Here is a 13,237-nt window from a genome sequence, read left to right as displayed (position 1 = left end):
TTCTTAATAGTGTTATCATCAAATTATGAATCTATTACTGGAATGCTGGGTGAATAAGGCTATAGTGCTCAGGATGCATGCATGTCCTCAAAGAGCATCAGTAGGCAACCAAATTTATAACACACAATCACACTGGAGACATTTCAAATTCAAAATAAAAGATGCTTATAGTCCAGAGCTTTGCCATGACATCTTTCCAGAAGGACACGATTGGGCAAAGACAAGACCACACATAGGTCTGCTAAGGGAAGTTTTTAAGGATAGGAAGTTTAAGTTTTTGAATATGGATATTCAGAAAAACATAGTTAGGCCTTTCATACTGATGTTTTCTTAGATAGTTGACAGAAAACAATTAATACAAACTATGACAATACAAATATAGAGAATCAAAGAAAAAGATGTAAAAAAGACACTTAAACCCCTAGCTCTTTCCCCTCTTACTGACCTGGACTATGTAACATGCGGTGTAGGAAACAAAACTATGACAAACTCTTTGATGGATGTGAAACATGCTTTCAGAATAATTTTTGTGGCAAGCTCATATTGAGTCATAGACAGCCTATTTGTTTGGGAATCAAGCCATGAAAATTTAGAAGAGAAAATGATGTGCAATCAATAAATGTCATAATTATAAAAAACTTTATTTCACTCTTACTTTAATTAAATCTTGCTAAGCACCACGTCATGGACTGGCAATCTAGAAAGAGGACACCGGAATGCTTCCATTAATAAGAAACTGCAAGCCGATGATGTGAAGTTACAGCTACATGGAGCCTGAGAACGAGACCACACTTAGAAAAATTCACTGGGGAATCTCATAAAAGCAGGCAACAGGAACCGGGCATCGATCCGCTGACACTTTTTATGGTAGGAATCCAAAGTTTGCGCTTAAAAACATCCAAAAGAGCACTGTGTTGCCCCAACAGTTCACAGTTTGCTAAAATTTGTCCCCGAAAGCATCATGTTGCCATCCTGGGTTCCTGAACAGTGCTAGGCCACAGGCTGAGAAGCCTAACTCCTTTAACGTGTAAAGCACTTAAAGGTGTTTTTAAACATTGGGCAAGCTACCCACAGGGTCCTCTGCTGTGTGGATTTCTCCTATGCAACCATCAAGCCATCATTTACCTAATGAAACTGGGAAAAACTACATTTTCAGCAAAACATTTTAATTTGGTCCTCTATTCAAAGACAATTGCCAAGATGTTTTACATCAATTTAATTCACAAGCATGTACACAAGGGAACCACTACAAAGAACATTTTCCTTCCTGGTTTAGGAATAAAAAGTTTATCCTCTACTTACACTAAACATACAAAAAATAATCTACAAAAATTGTTTACCATTGATTTTAGCTAAAGAAAAAGCTTTCTTCTGAAACAAAAGTGATTGTGTGGTGGTAGTATTTTAGCCATCAAAAATGTAATGTAAGTAACCAATAAATATAATGTGCTTCTTCCATATAGACATATTTACACTTGAGTCTTTGGCTTATGATATTTTCTAAAAAGAACTTTAAATGATCCAGCCATCATTGCACATTGAAAGAAAATAAGCCGGTTGTATATATTTATATATAATTTATACATCTATATAGAGCTCTGCTACACTTTGAACATAGAAAAATGAAACTGATTATGAATTTGCACAGCTTTTGTGTTCTTCCCCACTTCCAGATTCTACAGCATTTTTTTTAAAGGGAGAGAAATGCTGCTTGAAAAGTGCATGCAATGTGTGGAAGCTGCTCTCCTGAAAGCAGAAGAGAACAGGCTGCGTGTTCCCCGGACAGCCCAGATCATCCCTCATCGGACTCCGCCTCTTCGTAAAGATGATTTGGGTGGCACAAAATGTGGATGCTCTCGTACAGTCATAGAAACGGATCAAGTCCTTTTTATTAAGATACACAACTTCATAAGAAAAATACGGTTGCCTCTCCAATGTAAAAGCCTCCCGCCCCCCACATTAAAATCTCTCTGTGCAGGTGTAACAGGTACAACGGCTGCTGGCTCAGCAGGTGAATGGGTCTCTGCTGGGGTGCTCTGCAAACAGCATCACCAAACTACGAGGACTCCAGGTACTCCAAAGCCACGTCATAGCAGAAACGATACTGCTCCTGCAACATGTTAGCACAGAAGGGATGAACAGAGTTAGCAAGAGGCTAATAGTGAATAATAGCATCTGTGTAAATTCTTGACATCCAATTGAGATTATTTAAGAGTGGCAAATTACGTGTTCTGTACATAACAGGAACATCTGGGCATACATATTTTATACTTGAGGCTAATGATCCCTACTTAAGAAAAAGGAACAACAACACAAAAAGGTGTTTTAGTTTTTTGTCCTGCATTTTCTATCAATTAGTATAATACCCAGAATTTTGGTGTGATTAAAATTGCTGGGCCTATCAGAATTTTTTGCAGCTTACAAAAATGTAAAGAACCAGGACAGGAGCTGCTATTAGGAGCAATTGTTAAAAATCACCTTGGTTTACCCTAGTCGTTGTTAGTACATGATTGAAACAACAATTATCCAGAGTAAATAAAATGACCGTAGATCGCAAGATGATTTTATGTTTTACAGCTTTAGGGCACATAATTCCAAGTCTTTTTATATTACACAACGATCTACCACTCGGATTAGTTGCTAGATGACTTCACTATTTTCTTGTTTTATATTGTTGCTGGGGTGTGCCAACGCTTTCCTCCACATCCCAAATCATCTCTTTAGATTTAGAGAGAACAACCTACTTTAAACAACCTTTTGTAATTTCGTGTTTTACATTTTTCCACAGTTGATATTCTGTCAGAGTATCACTTAAATAAATTTTTAAAAAACTTTAGGAAGTTTCAAAAAACTTCAAGCTTATTTATGCCTAAAACTTGATTGCTGCTACCTCTCCCTTAATAGTACAACTTGCTTGTTAACCCACCATTTGAGTTGAAACTAGACTTTGAGTCTGGCCATGTACTTACTCCATTACCAAGAACTTACAAAAGTCTATGGACTATGATGTAAATGATGACTTACACCATGGAAACCATTGTAAAGTTCCCAACTCAGTCCAAGGGGGCAAAGTTCATGCTGAACTGTGGAATCTAAAATGAATCCTGTTTCGAAAGAGACTATCCAGTCTCTAGCATAAGTATGGTATTTCTTTTACTGTAACTACCGAAGTAAATACACTTTACATTACATTATCTCCTACTGGGGGATGTGTGGTGCCCAAGGAACCTCAACAAGAGCTTGTAACAAGCCAGAGCCTCTCGATTTTGTTTAATTCGAAATTCCCTTACCAAACTCAGCCTAAATCCTTAGCAAACTTTTCTAATCATGCTTTAGTAAGCAGAGTGGTCTGTCAATTCTGTCAGGATTTGTGGGGCATGAAGATAAAGGAAAAGAGTAACTCACTGGAAGGTTCGATAACAAATGTTCAACTACAGACTAACAAGTTAAAGAAAGGATGGTGTATTAACGATAAATTTGGAGCTAGAAGTCACTTCTGAAGGCAGCAGCCATCCCCGTGGGATTTGAAATGTTTCAGGCAGCGTGTATTGCACAGGTCACACACCTGTGAAACTAGAGCCATAGCTACTTCCTGGCCATTTTGTATGTAAATCCTCTCTCAAATCCATACGCTTTGTCCCTCTCAATCGTCAGCACCCCAGAGAGGGCAACCCGATCTGGTCCTAGGTGGACTCCCAAAAAAGGACCTGAGAAAGGAATAAGTAAGCTGCCATCTGTCAAAGTGAAAGAGCATAAACCGGGGTCTTTAGATGTTTGTCGCAGGAAGCAATGCACCTCCTGTGTGAACAGCCCAGAGCAGGAAGTGGTGAAAACACACTGGCGAGCTTACTGAATCGCTTCTTTTTCTTCTCCTTTGTGCTATCTGATCATCTTGATAAAGTAGGGCAAGCGACAGTGATGCTCTGGGGTTTCTGGTTTACTGTGCTGGGAGTGCCACAGCTGCTCTTCATCTGATCCTACCGTACCAGCATGTAACCCCCAAGGAAGATATGCAGCAGAGGCAACAACTTTCCCTCCTACTTGGTATTCAGCTCCACTCGGGGGAAACCTTCTTCACATATCCCCCATCAGTCCCTACTTCTCAAGCTTTATGAGCTCAGGAGAACTCACGTCACACCGTGGGGACTGTACTTCAAAGATGCTAAATTAAGCTGAAAACTGTGAGCAAGGACAACCTGACAGCAATGGACAGCTGTATTAGATAGTGAAGGATTACAGACACCGACGGCAATAGACTCCAGCTCTTCTTTCTAAACACTGGGCGTCAGGTCTGCGGGTATAGGCTAATTGTAGAATATCTTGCCTAGCATGTTTGAGGTCCTGGTTCCACACCTAGCAACGCACACACACATTCACCAAAATAAGTCAGATAAACTGTAGAGTAAATGAATAAATGGAAAATAGGTGTCTAAATTGCTGAGGTGGCCCGTGAGCATAAATACTACTCAATCTGCTTTAACAAGCGAAAAGGGACTATACTTTAGCAGGATTTATTCTTATAGAACTACTATAAAAGTTTGCTGTACCACCAATTTACCGCCTATAAGGAGAAAAAGCCCTACGCATTTCTCAAATTAAATGAGAGTGTTTCCTTTATTCAACAGTTCATGTAATGAGCAATGTGTTTGTATAAGTGGAGGCAGATTCGCTACAGTCTACCTATCAGGCACAAATACCAGCAAATTTCCTCTGTGTGTCTGTGAAGGCAAACCAGTACGTAGGTCCACGACAAAGTTGTCACTGAGACCCTTCGAAGACCGTGTGACTCACCGGGGCTTCCACCATGTTTGGCTTGCTGTTTCGCAGGGTCTTTACTGCATGGAAAACATCCACCACGTTTTGCCGCTTCACCATCTCAACAACAATGCCTATGGCGCAGAACATGCCGCTGCGGCCACCGCCATTCCTGAAAGCACATATACGGTGTGAGCACCTTTGGGGGACTCGCATGTCACATCATCACATTCATCTGGGAAAGGAAATTCGTCTTTAATATTTTTTCCATGTCTTTGGACTCTGATTTATATTTGTGCACATGCGAAGGGAGGAGAGGAAAGGACTAGAGGATAAAGTTAGCTCAGGAACTTAGATGAAGGCGTATATAACGGACATAAATTCTAAAACTTAGAGATGTTGAGATCCTAACGTATTTGCAACTGTACGAATCAAAGAGGTTGCTTGCATAGGTGTTTAAAAGAGTTAAATCATGTAACAGTTGCCTAATTTTCATTATTTTATTTGTGCATGTGTTGTGGACCACATGAATGCCGTGCCCATGGAGGGCAGAAGAGGGCAAATATGTCCAGGAACTAGAGTCAGAGAGGGTAGTGAGCCACCAATGGGTACTGGGAATTGAACCCAGGTCCTCTGGAAAAGTAGCCAGGGCTCTTAACTACTGAGCCATCTTTCTAACTCCAAGTATTTAATTCTTAATAGTTAGAAAACAAAACAAAACAAAAAAACCCTAAAATTAGTAGTAAATTATTCATTTATGAGCCTAGATTTCTGTTTTGGAAGAGGACCTATGGTAGGTCTGACAGGATTTGAACAGTGCCTTTTTCACATAAGCAAAGCAAAGGCGAATGAAGAAATGAACTCCAAGGTCCCTCGCACGGCCAGGGCATGCTGCTCTGCCCTACTCACAAGCAGTGGATGATCGTTCGGCCTTCCCCTTCCTCACATTCCTCCTGCCATTTCTCCACCTGCAGTATCAGTTTCAAAAACGAACGTTTGGAGCCAGGCACTTCCCGATGAGAAGCCCAGCCAAGGTACTGGAACTGTTGCACCATCAGGTAACCTTCCTGGGGCTGGAGAGAAAGCAAGGATTTGCATGGGAATCAGGATGAGAATACGGAGGGAAATGCATACTGGACGGAGTCTAGTTGATGACCGTTCAGGTGCTTTGACAGAAACATTCCATGCCGTAAGTGCAAGAAAAACTTGTCTTTTTGATCTGCCTGTGATGACTTATATCAATTGTCAACTAACTTCATAGGATCCAGAATCACCTTGGAGACAAATATTTGGGCATGCTTGTGGAGAATTATCTACACTCGGATCACTGAAGTGGGAAGAGCCACCCTGACTGTGGGCAGTAGCATTCCACAGGTGGGGTCCTGGACTGCATCAAAGGAAGAAAGCAAGCTGAACACAGGCAGCCGTCTCTGCCTGCTTCCAGACTGTGGGCGCGATGTGACCACCAGCAGTAGAGTCTTGCTGCCATCACCCTTGCTGTGACGACTGTAACTCTCAAACTGTCGGCTGAAATAAATGTATCTCACCCAATTTGCTTCTTGTTAGAGATTTTGTCGCAGGAAAAAAGGAAAATAACTAAGATGATGCGTCTTCCTCACCCCCAAACCTTGAGTAACACACTCAAGTCCTGCTCCTAAAGCCTTTAAAATCCACTGTCCCTTTATTGCCCCAACCCACACAAGTTGTGATACTATGTCCTGGTGATGACCTTTACCGCCTTCTATCTCCCTGCCATCCACTCTTAGTACACACATTATGATTATGCTGACGTTTAAAAGACAATCTTGTCACTCTTAAAACCAATGGCTCCCTAATGTTCTTAGCAATCTGCTGCGACCAACTCCTTTCATGATCTGGTTCACCTGGCCTCCCAACCTCCTTTCCCACTGACAGAGCATTGCATTTGGAGACACTCTGTCTTCCCTTAGCTCCTTTGCCACTGCTTGCCTTGGAGCCTTTGAAGAGGATGTCCCTGTTCGTTTTGAAAATGTCTTACTATAGCGCTCTTCTCACTATCAAGTAGACAAGTTAATTTGACCCAGGTTTGCCTGGGAACTTTCCTAAGAGGGCACAGAACCAACGTACCCTGGGGAAAGCTCTCTGCCTCTGGCTATCCCACCCTCAAATAATACCTACTAACTCTTCAAAGTTTTTCCAGAATACCCTTTTCTTCTGAAGTTCTCTGGTCATGCTATGCCTGATCGTCCAGGTAAACAATTTATATTCTGTACTTCTCCTCTGACACATGTACATCATGTCAGTAAAGAGACACTTGTACATTAAGTAGTGCGATGCCAGCCTTCTCTGGTAACGTGTAGATTCCTTAAAGACAAGGAACACTCTCCTTTCACCTTAAGCTAGGTATCGGGAGAACTCTGCAAGGTACTTTCTAAACAACAGTGCTGCTGGAGTAAAAGAAACCCAAGACCCTGAGTAGGAAATACAGAGAAGAGTACCTAGTACACTGAGTACCCATTTCAAAGGGTATCCTATGGTGAGTTTCACATGGAAGGACTCATGCACCTCTTCGTAGGGCAAAAACCCTATCTACTCTCATTCCCCATTTGCATACTAAACTCACAATGAAGTGAGTGATACAAAATAATTATGCCAAGAATAAAAACATCAGGTATAAATAAGCACCAGAACATAATATATGCACAGAAATAACCAAACCAATATATTTCCTGAAAAAAATTCAACTGATTTCAAATCATGCTAGAAAACTTTCTATAGAAAGAGCTCCACTCACAGATGAGTTTTGCTTCTGCACTTGAACTGCTACAGTTGCTTAGTTAAAATATGACTAGACAGAAATTGAAGCAGATGTGCAGACATAATGAGATTCCATTTAAATTAAAGTCTAAGATATGCACGAATATTATGACATGGTTGAATTCATTCCTTTTTTTCTCCACTAAAATGAGTGATAGAATTGGTTATGAGTTTATCCCCTGTTCCTAGTTATATTCACATAGGCTAATTAACAAGACACACATATAGTCATTTTGATATAAGAAACATGACAGCCCTGATCACATACTTAAAATCATAGTCTTAAACAGAACTGATGACTTTGAAACAGGACAGTCTCTTCTCTTTAACGTATTGTGTTGTGGAGGTTACTATTTTCAAATTCGGTTTACGATCTTGTTGAAAGCTAAATTTTTTTTTTTTTTTCTCTGTAGCTTTTGGTTCCTGTTCTGGAACTAGCTCTTGTAGACCAGGCTGGCCTCGAACTCACAGAGATCCACCTGCCTCTGCCTCCCGAGTGCTGGGATTAAAGGCGTGCGCCACCACCGCCCGGCTGCTAAATGGTTTTACTAGTGTATTGTTGGTTGGTTTTTAGGAAAAGGCCTTCCGAGTTGCTACTGTATAAACCATATCAGGGAAAGAAAAACCCCTGTGGGATACAACTGCCACTCAGCTGCTGGCAAAAGGCACAGCAGAGGCAACAATGATTCCTCCTTTGGAGCTGGGCAGAATCAGATGCTGCAATGTTCAGAGCATCAGGCATCAGAACAAGTAGGTGAGAAGAACAAGTAGGCGGGCGAAGATTTAGCAATAGATGTGGCTGACTTCTCCCTCAGGGTTGGGTTTCCCATTACACACAGGTCCTGAAATAGTAACATGCAAGTCTCCTGTGATGGCTGCCCTGTTTTATCCTGCCCCTCTCTGTGGTTACCATGATTATCTTTACTTTTCACTGGTATGCTCCTTTTTTCCTAGGCTGGAGGTCAATATTAATAATTAAGAAATATTTCATCCTCTACCTAAGTCCACAGGTACTCTGGGGCCAGGTCCAGACTGTAAAGGATGATTAAGAGACTGCATCTGGGGCTGGAGAGATGGCTCAGAGGTTAAGAGCATTGCCTGCTCTTTTTTAAAAAATTTTATTTATTTATTTATTAAAGATTTCTGTCTCCTCCCCTCCACTGCCTCCCATATCTCTCCCCTCCCCCAATCAAGTCCCCCTCCCTCATCAGCCCAAAGAGCAGTCCGGGTTCCCTGCCTTGTGGGAAGTCCAAGGACCTTCCACCTCCTTCCAGGTTTAGTAAGGTGAGCATCCAAACTGCCTAGGCTCCTACAAAGCCAGTAGGTGCAGTAGGATCAAAACCTAGTGTCATTGATCTTGACTTCTCAGCAGTCCTTGAGGTCCTGAGTTCAATTCCCAGCAACCACATGGTGGCTCACAACCATCTGTAATGGGGTCTGGTGCCCTCTTCTGGCCTGAAGGCATACACACAGACAAAATATTGTATGCATAATAAATAAATAAATATTTTAAAAAAAAGAGGACTGCATCTAAATCTGGCCTTTCAGACCGAGCATGTTACTGTACTCACTGGCCGGAGAACCTAGCTTTCAGCATTTCAGATTTCCTGCATCTGGAATACCTTTTGTCCTGTTACTAAGATATAAGGTGATCAGTGACTCTGGCCTGGACCATGTGGGTGCTTACTGATTCTTCTCCCCCTATTGTCCGGATAGAATTAGGATCGATCAGAATCACAACCTCTTTGCTCTGAAGCAGGTCAGTTAGGATGCCCAGAGTATGACTTACCCTAGTTAGGTTGCATATCCTAAAAATCCTATTGATCACATCACAGTCCATTGAACAAGACATACACTCCACTTGGATAGGGCCATATCGCAGCATCCCTTCTTCCGGCCAGTACTGAGGGCAGCCCTACACGATTAACATTTGGGAAAGAAAGAGCAGAGGTTTGGTTTAGTTTTAAAGTTCTACACAGTAGAAAATGGAATTTATTACTGTTCTGTTAGGATGCATCCAGAACCGCAAAACCAACCTGGGACAAGTCCACTTCATTTAGCATCACAATGGAGGTACAGCCATAATCATACACCAGTCTCCAGAAATCTTTCACAGTGTTCGGCAGCGGGTACTGTGTGACGATGAAAGCTGCTGGCTGCCTGTAGCTCTGTGGAGAAGCAGGAGAGTTGAAAAATGCAAGAACTTAAAATGCAAAGGGGGGGGTGGCATGATATTTTCATTGTACATACTTATGAAATTCTTGATGAATAAATAAATAAAATGCACAACAAGTTATACAAACATTCGATGTACTCCATTGCAGGACCAAGTAGGTGGCAGTAGCTCTCAAGAGAGATGAAGCCGCAGTGGCTCCTAAGCCATGGCACCACTGGGATGTAATGGAACTCGGAATGAGTGAATGACATAGAGTTTGATGTCACTACAGTATTTGAGTTCCAGCTTTATTTCAACCAGGAATGTTAATACAGGACAAACACAGAGGAGGATAGAAACCCCAACAATCAGACCCTCATGTCACAAATGGCTGCCCAACATGTGGACAACTGTATCCACATAAAGCCTGAAAGAGCTCAGGAAGTAATTCTAGACAGGAAAAATAGAATAAAGCATGGCTTCTTGGTAGCAGCAATTTCTCAGGTCTGCTCTGCTTGCTAGAGGCAAGCAAGCGCTCTCATTTAAGAGAGGCTTCCTGACTCAGCTTTAGCTGTAGAACCTTGCAGATCTTTAAGAGGTCCTGTCACAAAACCCTTAAATGGTGTTGTTGAAAAGCTGACCGCATGCTTTTTGGTTTTCAGCCATAGCAGGAAAAACGTTGCTCTGTTTTAATGCCGGCTTTCTGGGCTGTCCTACTAGAGCAAACTCTGATTCTTTCAGGCAGGCGGTCCAACTAGGAAGGATTTGAGTGTTGTTTGTGGACACACTTTTGCAGTTTGCTTGTTGGCAAGGACCTTGAAATGCCATAGAGTTGTGGCAATAAACATGGCTCCAGCGGGTAACTCTGCCAGGAGGCTGGCATCTCAGAAAGCTAAGAAATGGGCTGGATCTAGTTGTCAAAGCCATGGCTTTAATCCTCTCCATATTGCTTAGCAAATTAAAGGCTCATGTGGTCAGTAAAAGAGAGAGAGATACAGTAAAGAGAGATTCAAAGTCAAAGAAAACCTCTAAATAGTTTACAATGTTTAAAAAATATATGCAGGCTTGGGAGAGAAAAGAAAAAGGTTAAAACCCTTAAAATAAAAAAAGAAAGAAAAAGAGCAGTTGAGTATGGTAGCATACACCTTTAATCCCAAAGCTTGGTAGGGGGAAGTGGTGTGGGATAATTGTCTATATTCAGGGAGGGGAAAGACTCCGATAGTTTCCTTGCTATCGTTTCAGAGGCAAAATGAAAAAGAAATAAAGGTGATAATTGTCTTAAGGATACTGAATCTTGTCTACTTTCTTGCTTCTTCCCAAGATAACAAAGTAAGATCAATGGTGACACAATTTGAAATCCCTTTCCCTGTTGTTCTGTTTCTGGGCAAGTGGCCCACAGAGGACATGTGAGAGCAGCTGAAGGGGAAGTGTTTTCCTGATGATGATTTTTTTCTTAAAATGATATTGTCCATGTCTTCCTTAGTCATTTCTAAATAGTTTACTAAATAAAATTAGTTACCTTTAAATGTTTAGAACACTGAGCGTCATACATAAATATTTTCAAATTAAAACCCCACACTTTGGTAGGATATGGCATTCTGTGATATTAAAATGCATTCCCACTACTCAAAAAAGGTATGGTATTAATCTCGTTTCTCAAAATAATTAAGGTGAAAAATATAACTCATAGATTTCTATAGGATAATACAACTATCAAACTTCAAATCGACACTACACCTTTAAAAATTAGATTTGCCAAGAGTCTCTGGAGGTGCAACCTCAAATCCTTTTCAAAACAATTCATATTTTACTGACAGTTTCCAATTTTCCATTCTAGCCCATTTTATAATTCCAAGAAATGAAAAGTAGCCAGTGTTCAGCTGAGTTATGGAGATTCTCAGGGCACTTTCTACTAACAAAGAGTCAGTCTCTTACATCCATAAGAGCAGCATTGATGTAGTTACTGCTCTCCCCGTCGATTGTAATTAAAAAAGGCAGACATCTGTCAGGTGGAAGCATGTCCATGAAACGATTCTTGTCATGGTTCCTTGGCAGGCAGGCGATGCTGCAGTCTTCAGCTTGGAGTCGAGGGGTAACAGAATTCAGAGTCTGAAAAGAAAAGGGAATCCACGTTATAAAACAGAGATCCACTGGATAGCATAGCGCAGACCCACCAAGTATTTGGGAAGCCAAGTGGAAGGTGAAGGGTTTGTGAAAAACAACAGCAGTTGCCTCTATGATGGGCTGATGGACTTTTTAGTTAAGCGAACAAAGCCTGTGAAGGGAGGCAGTCATGGGACACATTTTATTCATGTGTCTCTTCTCAAAAGGAAAGAACAGCTAAACTACACAGCTATCTACAAAACACACTGCCCAGACAAAGAAAATACAAGGGCCATCCACGAAGGTAATGATGGGCTTCAAATGGAAAGCGACCATCTGCAATCACATTTTGTCATGCCAGAACACTACACCAAGAATCTAAGGAGCAGTTTCCCAGGGCTACATGTGAACTCATTTTCTTCCATGTTGAAGGTTGTATAAAAGCAGTGAATACACTGGAGCTAAGACAATGGTTAGTGCAAATCTCAGCCATTATTATTAATATGCTGATCTCACATTGAGCATGCCATTAAAGGCCAAAATAATAAGGCTGTATGGAGGAAAGAAAGAAGTTATAAACACAAAAATCATAACCAGATTTGACTGTTATAATATCTTTTTCTCATACCCTTTTCAGAATATGAATTCATTTGCCCTTCAGGATATAGCAGATATCAGTGCAAATGAATCCATAACATACATAATGAAAGACAAAAATGTCATATTATCATTGCAGAAGGGTCAAAGGTTTTATATTTGACCTGAAAAACCTTTTCTAAAAGAGTTATTAGTGCCCAGGACAAACTGGAAAAGTTTTAATAGAAACCTTAGAAACAGTCAATACCTGAAATTCATCTTTGAGATGGGAGGAGTTAGTTTGCGAGTCTATTCTAATCATATCAAAATATGCAGCTTTAAATTCACAGACAGGGATGGCAGTCTCTCCACATAAGCAAGCTTCTAAAATGGCATCATGAATAAAAATGTACTGCTCCTATCAAAAGAAAAAAAAAAGAGACAATTTCATACTAGTTTAGCAATGCTTAGTTTACAGGAGATAGAGAATATACCGAAAGGGCACTATTATTGAAGATATCGGTTACTCTATGATTTGATGAGTCAATATTGATTACATTGTAAGAAATACAGTAAATTTCATTTGGTAAATGGTGGGAACAAAAGGAAAATAAAGACAGACTAAGAATGAGACCATCTACCTCTGTCTGAACCATATTGATGCGGCGTGATCGTAAGGCTTTGACACAGTTGTAGATGTCAACCACACCCTCTCTTTCAGCCATGTCCAGCATGATGTCAATCACAATGTAGCATCCCGTGCGCCCAGCACCAGCACTGAGAAAATGAGAAAAGTATGAGAAGCATGTTTCTTTTCGTAAGCTTCAGTCTCTAGTCTACCTTGAGCTACAT

At 40.9% G+C, this 13,237-nt stretch overlaps 1 protein-coding gene across 11 annotated transcripts in view; it reads right to left on the bottom strand.

Moving 5' to 3' along the window:
* Positions 1 to 1,871: 1,871 nt before the first annotated feature.
* Positions 1,872 to 13,237, bottom strand: part of Ptprk (protein tyrosine phosphatase receptor type K) — a 525,156-nt gene continuing 513,790 nt past the window's right edge. For all 11 annotated transcript variants that reach the window (XM_041654400.1, XM_041654402.1, XM_041654401.1 and 8 more), the window contains 8 exons: positions 13,027 to 13,162; positions 12,654 to 12,803; positions 11,642 to 11,815; positions 9,588 to 9,719; positions 9,341 to 9,466; positions 5,665 to 5,828; positions 4,792 to 4,927; positions 1,872 to 2,110 (listed from right to left, as the gene is read on the bottom strand). In XM_041654400.1, coding sequence (XP_041510334.1) covers positions 2,057 to 2,110; positions 4,792 to 4,927; positions 5,665 to 5,828; positions 9,341 to 9,466; positions 9,588 to 9,719; positions 11,642 to 11,815; positions 12,654 to 12,803; positions 13,027 to 13,162 — 1,072 coding nt within the window. In that variant the 3' untranslated portion in view covers positions 1,872 to 2,056. The remainder of the gene's footprint in view (positions 2,111 to 4,791; positions 4,928 to 5,664; positions 5,829 to 9,340; positions 9,467 to 9,587; positions 9,720 to 11,641; positions 11,816 to 12,653; positions 12,804 to 13,026; positions 13,163 to 13,237) is intronic.

Source organism: Microtus oregoni, unplaced genomic scaffold (genome assembly GCF_018167655.1).
Source record: "Microtus oregoni isolate MIOR12 unplaced genomic scaffold, Mior012 000006F_ref0000085, whole genome shotgun sequence".
NCBI lineage: Eukaryota > Metazoa > Chordata > Mammalia > Rodentia > Cricetidae > Microtus > Microtus oregoni.
The sequence above is the reverse complement of the archived record's forward strand: the minus strand, read 5'-3'. Positions and strand labels throughout refer to the sequence as shown.